This window comes from Pogoniulus pusillus, chromosome 23 (assembly GCF_015220805.1).
Source record: "Pogoniulus pusillus isolate bPogPus1 chromosome 23, bPogPus1.pri, whole genome shotgun sequence".
In the NCBI taxonomy this organism is placed as follows: Eukaryota; Metazoa; Chordata; class Aves; order Piciformes; family Lybiidae; genus Pogoniulus; species Pogoniulus pusillus.
Window position 1 is genome coordinate 9,031,652 of NC_087286.1, and position 23,239 is coordinate 9,054,890.

The 23,239-nt window shown below is 42.8% G+C and overlaps 1 protein-coding gene across 1 annotated transcript in view; it reads right to left on the bottom strand.

Annotated features, from left to right (window-relative positions):
* Positions 1 to 3,900: 3,900 nt before the first annotated feature.
* SPAG6 (sperm associated antigen 6) overlaps positions 3,901 to 23,239 on the bottom strand; it is a 40,520-nt gene continuing 21,181 nt past the window's right edge. The window contains exons 5-11 of the mRNA XM_064162516.1: positions 19,406 to 19,611; positions 18,347 to 18,520; positions 15,415 to 15,567; positions 11,626 to 11,817; positions 9,355 to 9,471; positions 6,370 to 6,515; positions 3,901 to 4,146 (exon numbers count right to left, since the gene is read on the bottom strand). Coding sequence (XP_064018586.1) covers positions 4,080 to 4,146; positions 6,370 to 6,515; positions 9,355 to 9,471; positions 11,626 to 11,817; positions 15,415 to 15,567; positions 18,347 to 18,520; positions 19,406 to 19,611 — 1,055 coding nt within the window. The 3' untranslated portion in view covers positions 3,901 to 4,079. The remainder of the gene's footprint in view (positions 4,147 to 6,369; positions 6,516 to 9,354; positions 9,472 to 11,625; positions 11,818 to 15,414; positions 15,568 to 18,346; positions 18,521 to 19,405; positions 19,612 to 23,239) is intronic.

Below are 23,239 nucleotides of genomic sequence, written 5' to 3' on the forward strand. Positions count from 1 at the left end.
TCATAGATTCCTCACCTGAAGAGACAATAGTCAGCTACTTCTGCATGCTCAGAAATCATGGAATTATAGAGTGGTCTGGGTTGCAAGGGACCTTAAAGATCATCTATCTCAAATCCCCCTGCCATTGGCAGGGACACCTTGCACTTGACCACATCGCTCAAGGCCATGTCCATCCTGACTTTAAATACATGCAGGAATAGTGCATCCACAACCTCCCTGGGTAACCTGCTGTAGTGTCTCACTACCCTCCCTGGAAAGAATTTCATCCTAATCTCCAGTCTAAATCTCCCCTCTTCCATTTTAAAGCCATTTCCCCACCCTGGACCTTGTAAATCAGAGGACTCCAGCTTATACTAGAAGCAGAAGGCTATGACATAGCAGACTCCATGCCTAAAATTTCCTTTTGGTCAAGCTAAATTCACAACCCCCTGGACCAAAGCAGAAACACTGAGGATGTACCCACACTCCAACCACATCCTAATTACAGTAACTTCATGCTTTACTTCACCAAATGAGATTAGTTTCTTCCTTCATCAGTTCCATTCAGCTCCTTCAACATTTTGCCCGTTTGTTTGTTAAGATGCAGATCTCCAGCAGATTGATCACTTCAGAGGAGACAAAGCAATCCCTTGGCAAATCCCTCTGGAAATGCAGAACATATTATACGCACAAGAGTTGAACTCCTTGAATTTCCCCTTTTCAGCTCCTCTTGGTTTCCAGTCATTCAGATAAAGAATGGAGCTTTTGTAGGGCAGTTAATCCATCCACTGAACGAAATATGGTAAAGTTTTACACATCCACATGTTCTTTCAAGGCCTTGGCTTACATCTGTAGATGTAATAAAAGCTGTAGTGATGTAGACAAAAATCATGTCTTGGGCCCCCAGAGAAGATCTTTGAAGACTTGGGTTGAAAAGTCCCAATGCTGCAGTCAAAAGGAACTGGCAAAATGATTTAAGGGCTGTGTCCACTTAATTTCTGCCAAAGCACTGACTTAATTTCCTTTGTGTGTCTTAATAAGCCACCTCTGTGAGAGGGACTCTTACTTGAAATGCTTGTATGTCCTGTGCTCAGAGGTAGACACTGCTGAGTGGTAAACTGAGACAAACACCCAGAGCTGGTGTCAGGCTCAAGCTGCAAAATGAGCCTTGTTCTTCACCTTCTTCAGCACCGCAGCCACAAACCAGCATGAGAACAGCATTTCCACAACGAATTAAAATGCAAATCTACATTTTGTTCTATGAAATATAGACAAATGATATGCACTTGAAGCTTGGCAGAGCAGCAATTACAGACATTAATATACTTTTAGATGATGACTTAAGCCAAATGAGAATAGAAATGTTGTACATCAGAGCTTGAGAAGCACTCCAGGAAGAAAGCAACTCTTGCCCTAACAATGTAAGACTCAGATACTAATTAGGATCATTCTGCTGCAAAGGGCTACACCTGCCTTGTGCCGATGTCCATCAGCAGAGAGCCTCCAGCCACAAGGTGCATGGACAGCACAAGGAAGCAGTCTGTGAGCAAAGGAGAGCTGAGAAGTCTCAAAGCATGCAGGAGAGGACTTTGTGCAGCCACAGCCACACGGAATGTGGCATCGTCCAGGAGAGTCCTGCAACAAGAGGCCATTCTGTGGTTCCACTCCACAGCCAGTGGGCTAGGAGGGAAGTGCCTGGCTGGAGTAAAGATGTACTTCTGTAGGTCTGATTTAGATTGCACTCCGCACAATCAGATCGCTTTGAAGGTTTGCCTCGTGCAATCATTTCCTTTGTCAGGAATCAGAAAAAGACTGTGAAAAGGCTGTGAACAAATTGTTTAGGCATTGAAATTTAACCCTGTGGAATCCTTACAGTGTAGCACAGTGTGACACAGCAGGAGCACATTTGTCAGGGGACTGAAGCCTCTGTGCTGTCGCGGCACAAAACACAGACATGAGCATTGTGTGGGGTGGGTGTGCTCCAGGCACATGATGCGGCTCTGGGTACGAAGAGCCGTGCACACCCTGCCTCCCATCTGCACTGCAACTGCAGTCAGCCCTCTGCACCAGTTCTGTTCCAGCAGGGAAAAAGAAAGGCTTCAGATCCTTCGAGACTGTCAGGGAGCCTTTTGATTACATTTTCTTTCAGAGATTGTACAAGATTTGATTTGTAAACATTCATAATGCATGTGAGAAAATTTATTATTACAACAGTCTTTTACCTAGACCTGGCATTTCTGTACCCTAGGATTAAGTATTGATAGTGTCAGAACATAAACATCAAAAACTAAAAGGCACTTGGTAGAAGCTAGCCACTTCCAAGGCTTTTCACTCTGATGTGGGCAAAGAACACAGCTGGTGTGGTTTCCATACCAGCATTTGCAACACCACCAATTCCCATCTCAGTTAGGCTCCATACAGCAAGGTACCGTGCATCCCCTGCTCCTCCTGAAGAGCAGAGCCTCGGAGCACCGAGGGCCACTCAGCAGGAGCACAGCCCTCTGCAGTATTAAACCTTAACACGGGGCAGCCCATCAGTGCTGCTGTGAGCTGCTGGAAAATATGCTGACAAGAATAGAACAAAACAGTGATGTGGCATTTGGCAGAGAAAAGCCACTGCAAATCACTTCCAACTGCAGTAAGTCTTTGCTTCTGTTTTACAAGTCATAGAAGTAATACCCCTGTTTTATAAACTCATTCACTTACTATGTTGAAGAATGTAGACAAGTTTCTCTCCTGCAGGGGCTTTCAAATATTGCCTTTCCTTCTGGCTGCCAGTGTTTCAACATCCCGTTTCAGAGACACTGTTTATTATTCTTGGGGAGAAAAAACAAACAAACTAAAAAGGCAACAAAAAACCTAACAAAACCCCAAATGAAGAAGCAACACCCCCCCAAAAAAGCCATACCTGCTGAAAATAACGCGTAGAAAAATGGTTAAAAGAACAAAAAATTCTGACAGTTAGATATTAGGGAATCCTAAAGGGCTGTATGCTTCTGCCTGCTGCTACAGGACACCGGAGCAGCAAGCAGAATGTAAAAAAGCCTTTTCACTTCCATGTAAGAAGGCAAAGACATTGCCAGGAGGTTCTACAGACAAGCCAGAGCTCATACCTCCGGTAAATTCCATGCTGATGTGATCTGCAACTTCGAGACTAAGTTCCAAGTGTGTTTCAACTCGATTTTGCAACAGTTTTAGCTCCTGAGGACTAAGCAGTGAGCAGCCTCAGTCCCACCACTCAAATCGGCAGAGCTCAAGTACCCTCCAGTTTCCTCTGAATGTGCTCGGAACTTTGCTAAGTGTTCCTGCAGCCAAGCAATTCTTCTTTCTTCTGAGAAACTGAACTTGCCAGGGTCCTCCTTCTCATGCTCATGGAAGTTCAAAGTTCTCTCCATCTTTTTCCAGAGAAGCAATGATGCAGACACCAACCAGTGTATTGCTCCCTCCACAGTGAATCCTGCCTTGATTAGGAAAACTTCTGCAGACCATCACGTCATCATATCATGCCAAATTCAACCCTTTTATCCCCACCAGGTCTGGTTATTTCATTATTTAGCAGCTATTAACATGGTGGGAGACGTAAAATCACATCATTTTACTTTCTGAAAGCCAGCAGTAGGAAACAGCCCAGTACAGAGTGGAGTCCACAATTAGAAAAAGCAGAGAGGCCAGATTTTCCCCCACCTCATGAAGCTTGAGAAGCTCTAAACAATATGCAAAGGCAAAAGGGGAAAATGGTTACAGTACTGAGAAGGCTACAATTTGAATGAGATAATAGCAAACCTTTCTTGTGGAAGGAAAAGGAAATGACTGCCTCTAAAAAAGCTTCTGTGATAAATCATCCCCCCTGCATGAAATTCCATTCCTATATGCTGCAATATCTGGTAGCAATGCTAGAGACAAACAAAAAGGAACAAAAACTATGCCACAAACAAGTTTATAGAGAAGACAGTGCAGCTTGCTGGAATCACTGAGGTCTTTCAGTAGTTTGGACAGCAGAAGGGAGATTTCAGAATCAGGAGTTTCAGCAGATGCATTTGTATTGCAATCATAAAGACAGAAAGGTGAAACACAGCTCTAACAAAAAAAGAAGATGAAGTTTATGAAGCTGGATGGTAATTTTCCACTCTTTCCAGAAGCATCTCAGGATACCCAGGGGAATAATACCTGGAAAAGAAGCATTTTGGTTGTGCATTAGGCCACAAGGCATGTCCTGTGCTAAGTTAATGAAACAAAATTCATATTTCTATTGATCGGGGGAAATCCTGGTGTTAAGCACTGGGCAAGGAATTCTACAGTCATTCCTCTACAATGTTCTAAGACATTTTCAGCCTCTGCTTGGAAATGAGGTTTCCTTAAAAAGTGTTTTTAGTTTCTTTGAAGCCATGTAGCTAAGTGGCTGCTTTGTGGAAAGGTCCAGCAGCCACAGGTCTTTCCTGAGAAGTGCAGATGTTAACTTCCTTTGAAATTATGGCCTTTAATAAGAAAGGACGAGTTTACACAGAGCCAGAGGCTGCCAGACAACAATGGTCCACTGCTGTTCATCAAACACAAGCACACACCCCAAAGCTAATGTAAAGTCTACATCAATGCAGGAGACATTGATTCTGGAACAAAACAAAAAATTATCACAATGGCCTCCTCTCCCTAATGCCAACTCGAGGACGGAGATTATCCAGTAGGTTTTCATTAGGGTAGGGCTCTCTGCTGCCATTATTGTCCTGCTGTCATTCAGTTGGGTTTCCACAATGGACCAGCTACATGCTTCCAATAGGCAAGCATCACCAGAGCTGCATTTAGTTCTTTTCCAGGTTGCAAGTATCTGAAATTTATTATTTGTGCTGCTCTAAAAAGATGGATCTCAGTACACTCCTGGCTTTGCAGCTACGTAAATTGTCACTTCTGAGTCCTGGGAGCTTTAATTGTAAAGAAAGAGGAACACACTCCCATGTAATGCATGCCTGAAATGTATTCAAGTAGAAATCCCCGATGTTTCCACACCCAAGAAAGATCCCTTTACCTTGTTCATTTTCATTTTCTGGATGATTTCTGCATAATGTGATGCTTTTAAAAGCTCATATTAGGTCTCTGGTTGTAAAGCTGATTTCTCTCCCTGTGTTATTATATTCAGTCTGCAAACAGCCTAAAATAACAGGTCTCCGGGACAAACCCAGAGCTGGAGTCTATTATAACAGCAGTGCCTCAGGCAGCACAACCAACATGGGGCAGTAGCACAAAGAGGCAAGCAGGAGATGCTCGAAGGGGCCCTTTTCTTTATTACATCCCAGCCTACACCAGTAACCCACTTTCATTTACAGGGGAAAGAAAATAAATTGCCTTAACAAAAAAACATTGTATCCAGAAAAGCATCAGCCAACGTCCTCGTTCCCTCTGAAGTATTCGTTGCAGAGTGAAGTGTCTACGGTTTTGCTTTTAGCCATGTGGCAGCCACTGCTTTTCCTTGTGGGGACAAACAGGGCTTCGTTTTGCCCGCTTTAGTTTGTAGCTGCTATTAGCAGCTGCTCTTAGTGGCAACTTGGTCACCGTAATTAAAATTGATGATGCAGATTTGCAGAGCCTGTAGAGGGAGTGCATGAGTACAGCATCCTTTAGATGTGTTGATGGAGTGAAGGATTGGTAAGTGGGTATCTAGAATCTAGGAGGGCATTTCTCTCATTATTACAATTTAGGATGGTGACATTTTGACTGTAAGCTATTTAATAGTGTTTCTGTATTCATTAAGGGCAAAGTTCACCTTAGTGAAGACAGCTGGTGTATGGTCCTTTTATATAACACTTAAGCCTCATGATGAGGCTGGGGGAGACAGGGCAGCTGTGGGCAGAGCAACTGTGCAGGAGAGACTGGACCCTGCCTACATCAGAGGAGGTTTCAAAGGAGCCTCTGAACAGGCTAGTTCAGAAGATAGGCTCTTAGGGAAGTCAAGGATGCAAACACAGATTCACCAACACCAATACTCTGGAGCCTGAGGAACCCATAAATAAGTTACCAAGCTAAACCAAGCTTCCCACAGACATCCACACACGTGAGAGGGGTCGTGCTGAAGCCTCGGAGTCTGCCTGGGCAGTGCAGGACTGACTCTTCTTCCCAGCTTTCCACCAGAGCCTGATTATTTGGTCTTTGTTTACAGACAAAGAAAACTGATTCCAAAGCAATCAGGGAAGAGAAAGTGTTGAAAAGTCTGTGTCCAGCAGTTGTGTCACCGGTGGGGCAGCTAACCCAGTGTTAGGCTGTTTTATTAAAACCAGAATGAATGTGGAAGTTATATTCATATTTTAAATCCTTGCTTTGTGCCTTTTTGTTTTCCACGTGGGAAAAAAAAGAGAGAGAAACCTCTAAGAATGAATTTTTTGAGTTTTGAGTTTTCCTTACCTTACTATTTCCTCTGGAAAGCAGTTGTTAATAGCATTGATACGTTCCTGAAGAAGGGACCCAGGTTCTGCTTTTATTTCTTGCACCTTTTTAAGCCCACCGGTGGTTACAAAGAGCCGGCGCGCTTTACTGTCATGTGGTAACACCTACACACAGGAAAAAATACATTAGGCAAGAGAAAAAATCCTTTCTTTTAAAGGAATCTCTGCACTACTGGGCTCAAACATGGCTTATCTGCCTTTAATTCAGAGGGCAGATAAAATGGAAGACCAGAGGAACAACATCTGTAATGACTACTGTATTTTAACACCCAGTTGTGCAGGGAGGGGTGGAAAAAAATAATCACAACCCAGCCCTTTATGGTTAGAGCATAATTGAATGTGCACTTTAATAGGTAACACAGATAAAAAATAATGAATTGGATGTTTATCTTTGCTCAAATAATATTCCTCAAATTATTCCTACGGAGACAATAAGATTGTGGAGGTTAAATAGATAATGAAAGCAGAATGCTAACGTGGAATAACAGCAGCATCTGTTCCACTTAAACCAAGTTATTGGGGTCTTTTATGTCAGTTCCCACAGTTTAATTGTGGAGCAGACTTTTATATCGTTTTAACGATAGAGATTAGTGCATGAAAACAATGCTGAGAATTGTTGCAAGTGAACAATGCAGCCTTGAAGCATTACATGCTGCTGCTAAATTCCTAGATATTAAAATCCTACAACACACTGTGTAGCCATGGAAGCCTTTTTGCAAACACACACACACACACAAAGCAAAAAAATGTGAAGTTTCTGCAGCCAAAGGGGATGAGAAGCAGAAATGATCAGACAATGCATTCTGTGCTCCCTGAGTGATGCCAATATGCAGCTCTGTCCAGAGGATGGGAGGGAGGGAAGCAGGGAGAGAGGGAAGTGGGGGCTGGGCAAGGGAGAACGACAGCCTGTAGTTCCTAGACCCACGGGGCTGCAATAATATTAAACCAAAACCAAAACATTTTTTTTTAAATAGAAAGAGGAAAAATATTTTTAAAGATAAAAAGGAAAAACAAACAAACAAAAAAAGACAAACAAAACAACCGAGACAGAGATAATGCAAGATGTCAGATGCAGCTACAACAAAATCATAGTGGTTTAAAACCAGCCCTCAGAGTTACATACTATGGGAGCAAAAATATTTTGTAAGCTTTACGCTGGCCAGACGAATCAAGCCATAAATCTGACTGCATCTCAGCATAAACCAAGAGCCTCAGAGGAGGAAGGGATTGCCTAAAAGGATGTAGGAAAAGGAGGATGAGATTTGTGCCATGCTTATAGGCAAACAGCCTTTGATTCTATGGCTCCTCCAGGCTGCACAAAATCAACAGACAGGTAAAGAAAAAACAGGGGAACAGAGAGGCTTCTCCCTGTTACATGCTCCACAGACATGTCAGGAACAAGTGTGATTGTTTGGTTGAGGGAACTGAGAAGGCAGCTGTTTGCATGTATCTCCTACAACAGCTTCCAAAGAGGAACTAGCAAGGAGACAGGATATGGCTCCTTTTCCCTGCCTTCCTCCTCCACACCGTGGCTCCCAAGCCGGATAAGGCAGCAGAAAACTCTTGGAAGAAGCCCAACAGATAGACAGCACCTCTGAGACATAGTCTCTCCCCCCAGTCCAGACTGAGACAGCAGAGGACTGCACAGACCTTGAAGACGATGATGCTAAAATGACACTGTCCAGCATCAAGAAGGGAGAACATCCCACTCTAAGCACAGCTGGGAAATAAGCCTTTTACTGGGCTATAAATAAGCTCATAGAAGTACCACACCACAGCTCCAAGAATACGAAACTCCCAAGTTATGGTACAGGAGAGAAAAATGCTTTCACTGAAGAGAGCTTAATTTTCAATGTGTACTTCAGAGGAGCAAATACCAGACAAGCATAGTTAGTTTAACACAGTGAAGGAATAAAAAACCAAAACAAAAAGCATCAGCTGCCGTGAAAGGTACAAAATCACTTCAACAGCAGACAGTGCTCAAATCCATGCACTGGGTAATCAATTACAGTGCACTCAGCTCATCAATAGGTCCAGTCAGCACACAGAAGGAACAAGCAGAGGATACTGTGCAAATCTCCAGCCTTTGTACAGACTTAGCAAGAAGGCAGGACAAACCCAGGTGTGACAATGCAATCAGGAACCTGCGCTGCAAGCAGTGCTGCTTCCAGAGCCGCGATAATCAGAACTGATTGCCAAGGGTGTTTCACGTGGCTCTTTCCAGAAAGAGCACCTCCAAGAGAGCCTGGCACCCCCTGCTAACAGATTACACCGCAGACAGAGACTGTAGCAGGATTCCCAGCAGCTAGTGAAGACTGCAGAGATTGGAAATCTCCTGGTTAGTTAGCAATTACTTCAATCATTTGACATATTTCAATTACATTGTCTCGCTCTTTACATCCTGCGCTCAAATCTGCAGTGCAACTAACAACAAACAGCTTCAGATCTCGAGGGGGATGAGGAAAGATTTGGGATTTTTACAGTTATGTAACAGAGACTTGAAAATTAATGAGGATAAAAGCAGTGAAGCCTCTAGATTGTAGAATACCTGACTTAAGGCACTGCTCCACAGACAGCCTGGGCTTTCTCTAAACCAGCTGTGACTGGGACTGATGCGACGCGTGGGCTCAGTGAAAAGATCTGCACATAAGTTAATATCCCACTTACTCTGGAGGGGCAAGCAATTACAAAACACCTTGCTTATAAGCAACTGGGTTTCCAGCCTTAAGATTAACTATGGCAGGATCCAGATGAAACATTATCTAACTTTCTCAGATGAAAGAATGGGATGCTCCAAACTGCTCTGCAAGGGATGCTTGAGGATCCTCAGAAAACAACCAAGGCCTTCAGAGAGACTTCATCTTTGGAATAGGAGCTACATTTTCTATTGCTAAATGGAGAACAATGAATACATCACTACTCATCAAGCAGAGTCTTTTCTTACCTTACTAAACTGCTCAATAATATACTTCATAATACTGGGAGGGGCATCATGCAGCAATGGTTCCAGTGCTGGAAGATGGGTGCATTTCTGAAGGATGCCCTTTAAGGCTTTTTTAGCCTGTTGAAATGCAAAATGAAATGTCTCAAGTAAGACATCAATGACAACAACAGGAATTAGGAATTCATGTTCTGTATCACTGAGGTCTGATCAGAAAAAAAAAAAAAAAAGGCAAATTGATCAGAACTCTCAAAGAGCATTTTCTGAATAAAAACTATGGTATCTATCTGGTCATTTAATGAAGAATCAATTTTCTACTTAGATTTATTAAACCTCAAAACCTACAGTGCATCATATTTTTTATTATGTTATCTTCAGAGTCAGGCAATTTTCCTTTGACTGCAACAGGAGCAGGAGTAGAGCCTTTAAGTAAATTGAAGCACTGTAATAAAATAAGAAAACTAAATCAAAACACATTTTAAAAGATTGTATTTCAGAAGTGGCTTGACTAGGACAGTCTGCTGGTCTGGGGTAGCAAAGGGCACTGTTGTCCAGGTAGGGAGGGAAAGAGAAAGTGGAAGAGTTGCACATCAGTGCTTAGTGTTTGCAAATAGACTCAATGTTGACTGCTCCAAGCAGTAATAACCTTCTTGGGTACAGCTAATTCAGCCTTTATATGTTAGTGGCCGAAGAAAATGACCTTACAAAAGTTATTTCACAGATCAGGAAAGCTGCATAATAGTTTTGGTTGGGAAAGATCTTTAAGATCATTGAGTCCAACCACCTACCTCTACCTAAAGTCTAGTGATAAACCATGTCTCTCAGCACCACAAAGAACCATAGAATGGTTTGGGCTGGAAGGGACCTTAGACATGGTTTGATTCCACCCCTGGCCATGACACAGGGATACCTCCTACTAGACCACGTTGCTCAGAGGCCCCAGTCCAACCAGGATTTGAACACGTCCAGGCTTAGAGTCTCCACAACTTCTTGACTTGTGTGCAATGAAGTGACAATAGAATGGTTTGGGTTTTAAGGGACCTTTAAAGGTCATCTAGTCCAACCCTCCTGGAGTAAGCAGGGACAAAGTCAACTAGATCAGGTTGCTCAGAGCCCCATCAAGCCTGACCTTGAATGTCTTCAGGGATGGGACCTCCACTACCTCCCTGAGCAACCTGTTCCAGTGTTCCACCACCCTCATAGGAAATAACTTCTTCCTAACATCCATGCAGAATGACATCTCTGCCTCTTTTAAACACCTCCAGGGATGGGGATTCCACCACCTCCCTGGGCAGCCCATATACTCCAGTGGAATGAATAGAAGCACAGTACAGCATCAAAGACCATAACTTGTCGTAGTTTACTCCTCAGCTGGTTCATTTCCTGGCACTCAACAATACACTTTACTGAAGCCCAGCCCTGCTAGGTTGCGCAGAAGGAAGGCTCTAAATGTGCACAGCTGCATGTTTGCAGTAGCAGAGCTTTGGGCATTTGTCACAGTTTTATTACAATAAAAGTAAATAAAAGCAAATCTACTCCAAGGGCTATAATACCTTGTACAAGAGCTTACACTTAAAAGAAAATAGTAGATAATTAGAAATCAGTGACTCACAAGAAGTTATAGCATTTGTGGGTGTACAAAACTCTATTCTAGACTGGAAAGAAAATGAGGGGCTACGCTGCTGTGACTGTGCCATATGATTTGGAATGCACTGAATCGGTGCTGTTCAGCCTGGAGAAAAGCTGGCTCTGAGGAGACCTTCCAGTACCTGAAGAGGGCCTACAAGAAAGCTGAGGAGGGACTTTTTACAAGGGCTTGTAGTGATAGGGTGAGGGGCAATGGATTGAAGCTTGAAGGGGGAGATTTAGACTGGAGATTAGGAAGAAATTCTTCACAGTGAGGGTGGTGAGACACTGGAACAGGTTTCCCAGGGAGCTTGTGGATGTGCCTCCCTGAGGGTGTTTCAGGTCAGACTGGACGAGGCTTTGAGCAACTTGATCTAGTGGAAGGTGTCCCTGCTCATGGCAGGAGGGCTGTAACTAGATGATCTTTAAGGTCTCTTCCAACCCAACCCATTCTATGAATTCATGAATACACACACCTCCTCTGACCAGCCAGTCCCAAGAAATGACACACAGCCTTTGGGAACTCTATGCCCAGGAAATCTGTGCCTGGAACATCAATAAAAGCACATCTCATTTAGCAGATTTAGGCAGTTAAGCCTGTTGATTACAACAAACATCTCATCCTGCAGATACTACAAATATACTTGCTTTCAGCTGAAGATCTGCTGAACTGGAGGTGTCCATATACATAGCCAGCAGTGTGGGGAGCACGTTTGCCAGCGCCACAGCACGTGCATGCTCAGGAGTGTGTTTTCCAATCTGTTCCAATGCCCAAGTAGCTGCTGCTTTGATATGATCTTCATGTTCTTCTAGCAGGCAGGCACACAGTGGTGGTACTCCCTGTAGCAGTAATGGAAAGCACAACCTTTACAGATCTACACCAGAGAAGGACAACTGAGGAGTTAGGCCGGGAGAAACTTAATGAAATTCAACAAGGGCAAGAGAAGAATCTTGCACCTGGGAAAAAACAACCCCAGGCATCAGTTTAGGTTGGGGACTGACCTGCTGGCGAGCAGTGAAGGGGAAAAGGACATAGGGGTCCTAGTGGATGGAAGGTTGACCATGAGGCATCAATGTGCTCTTCTGGCCAAGAAGACCAATGCCATTCTGGGGTGTATTAGAAGGGCTGTGGTTAGTAGGTTGAGAGGGATTTTCCTGCTCCTCTACTCTGCCCTGGTGTCAAGTTCTGGGCCCCTCAGTTCATGAAGAACAGAGAACAGCTTGAAAGACAAGGAAAGCACAGAGTCACAAAAATGATAAAGGGAGTGGAACATCTTCATTACAAGGAGAGCCTGAGGGAGCTGGGGCTGTGCTGCTTGGAGAGGAGGAGACTGAGAGGTGACCTCATCAATGTTTATAAAGACATAAAGGTGAGTGCCAAGAGGATGGGGCCAGGCTCTGCTGGGTGATGCCCAATGACAGGACAAGGGGCACTGGGTGAAAGTTGAGGCATAGGAAATTCCATGGAAACATGAGGGATTTTTTTTTTCCCCTGTGTTACAGAACACTGGAACAGGCTGCCCAAGGGGGTTGTGGAGTCTTTCTTTCTGTAGATACTCAAGACCTGCCTGGATGCCATCCTGTGTGATCTGGTCTAGATGATCCTGCTCTGGCAGGTGGGTGGGACCGGGTGAGCTTTTGAGGTCCCTTCCAACCTCTAACATTCTGTGATACTGATACAGATTGTTAGGAAATTCTCCTTCTCAGCTTACACTCTTCTAAAATAAGCTGTAAGAGAAGGCATGCTACTGCTGTCATATTTTCACAGCATCATGACTAGCAAGAATTTTGAATACATTTTAATAAATGTGGTTAAAGAAAGAAACAGATTCAATGTTCTAAGTCAGAAGGCAGTTTAAGCTAACACAAATTTAAGGGATAAAAAGAATTCAGGCTGCACTAAGTGTAAAGGCTTCAGCCTTGTCAGACTGAATATAAAAGAATTTGAGTGTGTATGAATCTGTGGAAGCAGATTAAGACCAGAAGGGCTCAATCACTGAATATTTTGGTGGTGGTGGCAGTGGTTTTTATCCACGGAGCTGGATTTTTAATTTATCAACAACTTCTTGAGTCCATTAGTTCCTGTTTGACTCATTTGATCACTTCCAGGCAGGTTTCAACTCTTGATCTGAAGACATCAGGAGATGGAGAATACCTCACTCACATCCAGCCATTACTGAAATTCTTCTAGCTCAAGGTCACAGTTTTTATCCTTCCTCCATAGGATTACAGAGCTGCCTAGTAGCTGGTATGTTATGCCAGGAGACTCCAACAGGAATCCAGCCACTCTAGGTAAGGCAAGGCTACTAATCCTCTAACTGAAAAACCTTTCTGCATCCCATGGATAATTTTAAAGTCTTTCCTACACACTCTGCAGGTTTTTCTCCAGAGCTTTTTCCAAACAGGGCCAACAGACCTATATGCACTAATACCAGAGACAGATCAACTTCTTTATTCCAATGATGCTTCATCTTCTGCTCCTTAACAACACAATGGACAAAACTGTTGAGGGGATTGTGCCTCTGCACTGCAGCAGAAGACTGTGATTAAGAGTTTGTCCAGTATGATCCCCAAAATCATTTTCCAAAATCCATCCCTTCCAGGACACAGTACCATGGAATGGAGCTAGCACTTCACATCACAGCACCATAGATGTGCAACTGCTCACGATTATGCCCCACTCCATCTCTTTCAAATGGTTTCTGTTCACTGAGCCCCGTCTCAGCACTCCACAAAGCTTAGTTTCCCCTTAACCAATTTGTTTTAATTGCTTGTGGCTTTATTTGGGTTTCTTTTGTATCTTACTCATAAAAACATTCAATTTCATGAGAGTTTGCACAGATCCCTACAAAACTCCTCACAGAACTCCCATCAGTTATGGCAGCAACAATATCATTTAGGTGCTTCCTCACTAACTCAATTCTGGATTCATCCCACTTAATGTCAAACACTCAGCAGCAGGACCATATTTGCTCTAGACACCCTTGGAAGTGGAGACAGGCAGACACATCCAGAGAGGAAGTACCTCCAGAGAGGGCAAGAGAAAAAGTGTCTATTTCTTTAGTTTTCAAATGCAGAAGAGCATTTTTTTACCACTCCTACATTCCCTGCAGAATTATTGATGTTCTATTGCAGCAATTTCCATTTCTATCTTGCATTCCTACTAAAAGACATTTCTGTGCCTCCTTTTTTATTGTTCTGTTGTTTCCACTCATACAGTATATTTTAAATGACTGCCACAGCATGAAAATAGGCCAACAATGCTCAGTGAAACTCCTTCCTTCCTCCTGTCATCAGTTAGCACTATGCACATCAGAATATTATGTCAGGCACTAATTTCACTTACTGCAGATTCTTTCCTTTCTGTATCATTGCCCAGCAGAGTTTATTTAAACCTCATATGTGTATCTTACCTCATTTGAAATGTCACTGAATCAAACCACACTGCAGTAGAAACTGAGGGATTGTCAAGCCTGAAGACTTCTGTTGCAAGACTACTGCAGCAGTACTAACAGGGTCATGTTAGTGCAATGAAGAACGTGGCATTAAACAGTATTGTTTCAAAAACAGGGGTTGGTGGGGCCACAGATATCTCTTTTAAAGAGAAACATACCACCTAAATGCACTGATTTTGTTTTCTGTATCCATCCAATTGCATCCCACTGCACTGTAACACGAATGGTAGCTCACAAACTAATCAAGGGCATTTCAGAGAAGGTTCAACTTTGTAAAGACAAATCTTTATCAAGCTGTCACAGCTTCATCTGTGCAGGCAGCAATATTTGGAGACTGATAGAATCATTAAATGGTAGGGGTTGGGAGGGATGTCTGGAGATCATTGTGTTCAACCCCCTGGCCAAAGCAGGACCAACTAGGGCAGGCCAAACAAATTCATTCATGTGAGTTTTGAAAGTCTCCAGAGAAGACTTCACAGCCTCTCTGGGCAGCCTGCTCCATGGCTTCAGCACCCTCACAGTGAAAATGTTTCTCCTCGTGTTGAGGTGGAACCTCCTGAGTTTCAGCTTATACCTGTTGTTCCTTGTCCTTTCTCTGGGCACCACCAAAAAAAGCCTAACACCTTCATCTTGACATTAACCCCCTGGGTATTTATAGATATTGGTAAGATCCCTTCTCAGCCTTCTCTTCTCCAGACTAAACAGCCCCAGTGCTCTCAGTCTTTCTTCACAGGAGAGATGTTTGTTTCAGTCTCTTCATCATCCTTGTAGCTCTCCATTGGACTCTCTGCAGTAGCTCCCTGTCTCTCTTGAACTGGGGAACCCAAAACTGGATACAGTATTGCAGGTGTGGAAAAGCACAATCATCAAGGACAAGTACATCATTCCATCACAGAACACGTTCTCTGCCTATATGAATTTGTATCTCCTTCTCCAGAATACCACTGCAGAAGTCTAGGAAGAGGACAAAGTGATAGCTAACCTTAGAGATAATCACCGCCATGGCCAGGTTCTCTGAATGAGCTGCTACATAGCCAAGCATCATGATGCCAGGCAGCCTGACACTGCCTCTGCAGCTGCCAATGCAATCAATCATAGCAGCAACTCCACCTGCATTGACTATGAGTGCTGAAAGCTGAAAAGACAAATGAAGAGGTTAGATACTGTTGAGTATCAACAGGCATCAAGCATCACATTAGAGAACTTCTTATCACTCCTGATTTACAAACAGAGCAGTATCTCCTGCAGCCTGCTGGGCACCAAGTGCAGCACCAAGTCCTCAGGAATGAAGCTACTTTGCTACTCTGGGTTTGATTGGCTTTACTGCAAGGGAATCAGAACTCTGAATTGTTGATGCTGTATAGCATGGAATGACTTATTGCCAGCTCCATTAGTATACACCACAGAAACATACAAATGAGAGCCTAATTCATGAATGGCCCTGAACCAGGCACACCTGCTGAGGCAGAAATTCTTTCATACTAGTGTCCACTCCTTCCCAAGCCAATGTCATGTGTTCTGTGCAAGAACAGAGTGAAGGGCCCACCCCTCCTCTCACCTGCATTCTAGGTGACCTCTGTGGCATAAAAGCCTTTGTGGATCCCCGCACTGAGGCATAAAACCAAAGACAACTGCTATAGATGTGCAAAACCTACTTGGACTACACCATTCTGACTCTGAGGGTGCTGTCTCAAGAACATACTTGATGGGCAATGGAGTTTGTCCCAGAATGCCAAATTGTATAGCCTTGTTTATACATTATAGTCAAACTGTGCATCACGTTTCTTTCCAAAAGGTTTCACTTCCCACAACACTTGAGAAACAGCAGCAGAGGATGTATGATACCAACAATGTAGAGGAATGAACAAAATATCCTATTATGATTATTTCCTCTGTCTTGTTAGATATTTTCCCCAAAGATTCCAAAGCAAAACCTCATCCTCTTAAAAGTCAAAATTAAAGGAACTAAATTGAAGCATGTGGAATTCCAGTCTGATTGATTTCTATAAACATGAAATCTACCTTTGCCTTGGAGCCCTTACAAGGGGAATAGTTTAGTCAGGAACCAGCTAGATGAAATTTGGAGTTATTGCTTAAGAAAAAATCACTGCAGCCAGTGACAATCAAGTCACAGAACCACAAAACACCAGGTTGGAAGGGACCCCAAGGATCATCTGGTCCAACTATTTTAGGTCACAGAGGAGTTAAAATGAGCTGGCCTGGCACCCTGTCAAGCTGAGTCTTAAAACTGTCCAGTGTAGGGGAATCCACTGCATCTCTTGGGAGATGATTCCAAAGCCTCACTGTTCTCATAGGGAAACATTTTCTTCTGAAGTCCAATGAGAATCTCCTCAGCAGTAAACTGTTGCCATCAGCCCTTGTCTTTTCTATAGGATTCCTTGTGAAAGGGAGTCTCCATCCCCCTGGCAGCCATCTTTTATGTGCTGGTCCATGCCAATAAGGTCTTCCCTCAGCCTCCTCTTCTCAAGGCTACACAACCCCGGTTCTCTCAGCCTTTCCTCACGTGGCAGAGCTGCCAGTCCCCTGATTCCTGTGGCCTTTCTCTGGACACTTTCCAGCCTGTCTGCATCTTTTTTGTCCTACATCTGAGCACAGCCATACACATTGGATGCACAGAGGTCCTACAGAGATGCACTGCCCAGTGCTGTGCCCCTTATGTCCTGCTGCAAGTCACCCAGATCCTGGCCTTCGTGTGAATGTGACTGAATAAGCAGGTAAGAGGGCTGAGCTCCTAAAACCACAATGCTCACATAACCAGCACAGCCAGCTCCTCCACAAATTTGCCAATCTGTTTTTGCTGCAGTATTGCCTCTGCTTCAGTAGAGCCACTCAAAGACGGATCACTGCCACTCGGAAATCAAACCTGGAGTCACCAATACACTTCCTGCCGCTCCTTTGGAGAGCCAATGGCCAATTCTCCTTGCAGGGAGGATCCTCTACTAGCAGCTCTTGTGACTTGTACCTGCAGTCCTCTGACTCTTGTACTTGCCTGTGAGAATTTCTGCCCTTTTTTTTTACTCTTTTTGAGACAGTGAAGTTGCTCATGAGGTGCAGAGGGGAAGCAGGAAATGTGACAAGGTTGCAGCCCTTCCTCACCAAGCAGCTTAAGGCAGCTGAAGGAACAGCCCAGTATTCATGTTTAAACAGCTCTCGGTTGTTGCACTGCTATCATAATTCCCAAATGGCTGCACTTGCTATTAGTGTGTTCCACAAATAAGTTGCCTGTATTTCATTCCAAGTCACATTAGGACTTTTGAATGATCTCTATGGCCTGACAGATTAAGACAGTTATAATTATTTGGTTCTCCTATTTATTTTGTGTTGACTCTGCCAAAAATCCCCACCTTCCTGTATCAATTATGGGCAAAGCCTCCAATTACAACCTCAATCTAATAAAAGAAATTACCATCGGTTCAATAACAAATAGGAGATTTTTCTTTTTAACCTTCGTTGTCATTGGGAAAAAATTATTAAAATGTGATCCCAGCCCCCCAGCAGGCAGTTTTTAAAGACACACACCATCTATGACTGTTATTACAGGATGATCTTGTCATTTATTAGCTGGCACTGCGACTTCTGCGAGGCTTTTCTCCTGACGCTTTTAATATCTGGGACTGACAATACTGTCAGCCTTAAACTCTCTCTCTGCACAGATATCTTATGGAAAGGAGTAGCTGGGTACACATGCTACAATTCCCCCTTTCCTAACCCAATTCTTATTCACTACGCATCTCGGCAAGCATTTCCATATTTTCCCAATGAACACACCAAACAGCTATTTGCCCTCCCTTTCCAAAAGCAAATGCCAGAATAATCCTGTATTTTATTTAAAGCATAAAAGTAGAAAAAAAATCTAATGATATGACCTTGTGTTTGCATTTTCAAGGTTTTACCTCGGGCGAATGCTTCGCTATCTCTCTAATTAAAGTTGCACCATTTTTCTTGACATATTCATCTGAGTCCTTCAGGCATGTGAACACAACTGGGAAAATTTCTGCTTCAGCCACCAGCACTGCGAGATCCACTGAATGTTTTCCTATTTGGCACAGAGCTGACAGCACCTGACGCTAGGAAATAAAAATTGTGATCAAATCGATAGGACACAAACACCCCACAACACACACTCCTCCCGTGCGCCGAAACCTAGCGCATGGAGGAAAACAAAGCAGGGCAGGGGAAAACAATCACAGCTATTTTACAATTCACTGACTCAATTCATCCACGGATATAATGGCACAGGACATTCACTGGTTCCTGAATAAAACTTTCTTTGTTTTATCCCGCTCACGCCCGCTACGTATAAAAATTAATATCTCGCTAGCTGCACCACTTTGAACTGTAATTTCATCTGTGAAATCTACAGAAAGTGTCTTTATTTGCTTGAGTTTGGTCTGTCAGACCTCAGTATTAAAGAATTTTTGTTTGAAGTGGCAGGTTTTTTATGTCATCTTCTCTTTCTGCTTGAATAAGACAGAAAAATTGTATAAAGAAACAAATATTTTGTCAATTAAACTCCAGCAGCTGGAGCTTTGACTATTCACATCAGCACACTCCAAAAGGCACTAATACATTTAATATTAATTGATTTATAACATTACCCTAAGTATGCAAAATCTCTTTTGTAACTGAACTGTGCAAATGAGATCTCTATTAAAATATCTGTTGCATTCTTCATATACGATGTAATCACTCCCCCCCCCCAAAATAAACCATGTTAGGCACTGTAAAGATTAGTTTAGCTGCTTCCCACAGAGCAGCGGGTTTTATCCAGTAGCTAAATCTGTGAACGTGTTCAGAACTCTTTGTCACTATGTAGTTATATTTTCTTAACACCCAAACCAAGACCTTCCTGATTAAACATGCCCATGAGTGCCTCTGATTCACTACGGAGTAAGGACTTGGGTAACAGAGATGGGGGGGAAAAAAAGGTTAATAATAATTTTGAAATGTACCTTCAGTTTAGCATCAGGGTTGAGGATCAGCTGAGCTAAGTGAGCGATAGCTCCTGCATCCACTACTGTCTGTGCTAACTCTGGAGAATGCTTTGAAATATCACTGAGAGTTGCAGCAGCAATCCTTTTCAAAGCAATTTCTGGCTCCTGGATACAGAGCACTAAAAGAGGAATAGCGCCTGCATCCACCACAGCTTGTGACAGTTCTGTAGGTCCAAGGAAAGTAATTAAGTGAGTATGGGTGACTGACCCTTGTGCAAGCCATTTTTCACCCTGACAGATACAGCAAAGGAAAAAGGGGAGGGTGTAGTTCACTGTCTCGACATCTGCATTTCAAATCAGCCCTCCTGGTTTCATAAACCGTGTGGACCAATCCACGTCTGAAAAGAATGCAGGTCAATAGATGGACCCCCATTTACATGCACACATTTGAGGTAGATTAGGCTGAAATGGTTTGTTATTCTGTTTTCTTTTTCTTTTTTTTTAAAGTAAGCAGATGTCAGCTGTTTAAACCCTGCCTATTCTACACTGATCAATAGGAAAGCATTTTATGCATGGCTAACAACAACACAGAAAGCCAAAGTACCAAAATTTTACCAACCACCTAATTAGAGAGCATTTTACCCTCTTTAAATGATAAGCAGATATTAGCATAGATCAAATGGCAAAAGCAGAAATATTTAAAAAAAAATAAATAAACCCAGACACCAAATCTTACATAAAAGGTCAGGGAAAGATAGAACTTGCCGATCAAAAAAGCTTTGCTTCCACATGAGGGGCAAGAGAGGATTTGTAACGACGTGAAAATGCACATCATACACAATTAGACAAATGGGAAATATCATCAGTGGGATATTGTGTGTCTGAGAATAGCACAATGCCCTTAACTAACACCTTAAAGGGGAAAAAAAAAGAGAGAGAGAGAAATAAAATAAATAAATCAGAGCATATGATTAGCTGATGGGGACAAAAATTACACTATTAGAAATTCATTAGCTCACTTTTCCCTGCATGCAGCATTCATCACAGGCCTAAAATAAATATTGCTGGATACCAGTAACAAAATTTGTACTATAACCAAGCTGTGCTATTTTCAAATTGCATTGGAAAAGTGGTAAAAAAAATCATGGGGAGGATTCTGTTAGGTTCTTAGTTCAGTTTTGCTACATCTTATTATGCATATCCATTATTATCTTTAACATTTATCTTGACTTACAGTACCATGGCAACATATGGCTGTTGTGATTTCAAGACCCTAACTTAGCTTTTGATTTATAGTCCATCCATAAAGAGATTTTCATACTAAGAAAAATATCAGGTACTTCATTAAATATACATAGACTAATATAGCTTTTCATGAAATCCCTAAGTCATGTCATCATTACGCTGCTAATATCCAAATAATGTTCCTGGCCAGATTTGTTTTCAATTAGTGAGTTATAGCCACACACTCCAACACGTGACAAGTCAAATATTTGCACTGCGTGTTCTTTTCTTGGATAATATTTTAAAGCATAAATGCCACCTCACAAAAAAATGTAATAAATAATGCACTCAAACTGATACAAAATTAACCCTTCAAGCTTCGCTCCTCAAAGAACTGTTTGGCTGAAAAGGTAGAGCGGGCATCCTCCAAAGACAAACTGCAAGGTCTCGACAAAACCCCGGTGTTACAGCTTGGTTTGCACATGGTTCAGTCTGGAGAAGAGAAGGCTGAGAGGGGATCTAATTACTGTTTATAAGTATGTGAGGAGTGGGTGTCAAGAGGAAGCAGACAGGCTCTTTTCAGTGGTACCTTAGAATAGGACAAGGAATAATGGGTATAAACTAGAACACAGAAAGTTCCATCCCAAGATGGGGAAGAGCTTCTTTACTGTGAGCCCTGGAGCAGTCTGTCCGGAGAGCTTGTGGAGCTTTCTTTTATGGGGACTATCAAAGTGAATCTGGATGTGTACCCGTGTGGCCTGCCCTAGGTGATCCTGCTTTGGCAGAGGGGTTGGATGGGACCCGATGTCCTCTGGAGGTCCCTTCCATCTCTGAGAATTACAGGATTCTGTGAAATCAAATGTATCTGAAAACAAACCTGAAAATTAGCTCATCAATGTGAGTGGTACGCACTACATTCAACTCGGTACCAGTTCTGTTTAACATCTTTATTAATGATTTGGGTGAGATGATTCAGGGCATCATCAGCAAGTTTGCAGATGACACGAAGTTGAGCAGGAATGTTCATCTGCTCAAGGGTAGGAAGGAACTGCAGAGAGATTTGGACAGGTTCAATTGATGTGCTGAGATCACAGGATCACAGGATGTTGGGGGTTGGAAGGGACCTCCACAGATCATCGAGTCCAACCCCTCTGCCATAACTGGACCAGATCAATGCAATGAGGTTTAACAACAACCTCAAGCAACACTACAGGCTGGAAAATAGGGAAACCAGCCTAGCAGAAAAAGATCTGGGGTGCTGGGGCACAGCAGCTGAACGTCAGTCACCAGTCTGCCCACATGGCCACGAAGGCCAACAGCATCCTGGTTTTGATCAAAACCAGCAGGAGTAGGGAAGTGATTTTGCCCCTGTACTTGGCCCAATGAGGCCACAGCTTGAGGACTGTGTTCAGTTCTTGGCACTAAAGTATAAGAAAGACACTGAGGTCCTGGAGCATATCCAGAGAAGAGCAACGAGGCTGGGGTTTGGAGAGCACCATATGAGGAGTAGCTGAGGGAGCTGAGATTGTTTAGTCTGGAGAAGAGGAGGCAGAGGGGAGATCTTATTGCTCTGTATAGCTACCTGAAAGGACGTTGTAGTGAGGCTAGTGTTGGTCTCTTTCCAGGTCACCAACAAGACAAGGACAAGAGGAAATGAGCTTAAGTTGTGCCAGGGGAAGTTTATATTGGACATTAGGAAAATCTTCTTTACTAAGAGAGTGGTGAGGTACTGGAACAGGCTGCTCAGGGAGGTGGTGGAGTCACCATCCCTGGAGATGTTCAAGAAGCTGTAGATGTGGTGCTTCAGGATATGGTTTAGTGGTCATGGTAGTTGGGTTATGGCTAGACTCCATGATCTGAAAGGTCTTTTCCAACCTCAGTAATTCCATAAAATGATTGTTCTTCCAGTGGTGTGTATAAGGTTCGTGGCTAATAACTTAAAGGGCTCAACCATGTGTCAAAAGACAGACAAGCAGTAAGTGGACTGTCAGAAAAACATAATTCTATGAAAATTGTAATTCACTCTCAAAAAAAAAAAAAGGCTCAATCTTCCCACTTGGTAGAACATCATTAATTCAGACAATATACCAATGGATTCACAAAGCTTTACTACCCAATCACAAAACACACACAGAAGTGCAAAACATGAAGGCTAAGAAAGAGTTAAAGGAGAAAATACAATTGTCAGGAAGATTTTGTTTTAATAAATATTCAAAGACATTAAGAGAGCTGGAACCAATTAGAAAAAGACTTTTCTCAACATTAGGCCAAGATTGCATTGTAAAGGCAAAGAGAAGAGTAATAGCTGAAAAGGAGAAAGAAAGCTAAGAAAAACTAATCTATGGACAGTTAAGAATAACTAATCTGTGGACCTCATTTAATTGCACAGAACATTATGAAAATCCTGGGCTTGGAACCTTAGTTTGAGGTATAGCTCAAAAAACCTGTCCAACTACATGATGATAAAGCAGAACTTGTCTCTTTCTGAGTAAAAGTAGGAAATGTTATTCTATGTGTGCTCAGATATAAGAGAACTGAAACTCAAACCCCACCATGAAACAGTAGCTTTTGTCCAGAACAACACAGAATCATGGAACTATTTCAGTTTGAAAACATTTGTAAGAGCAT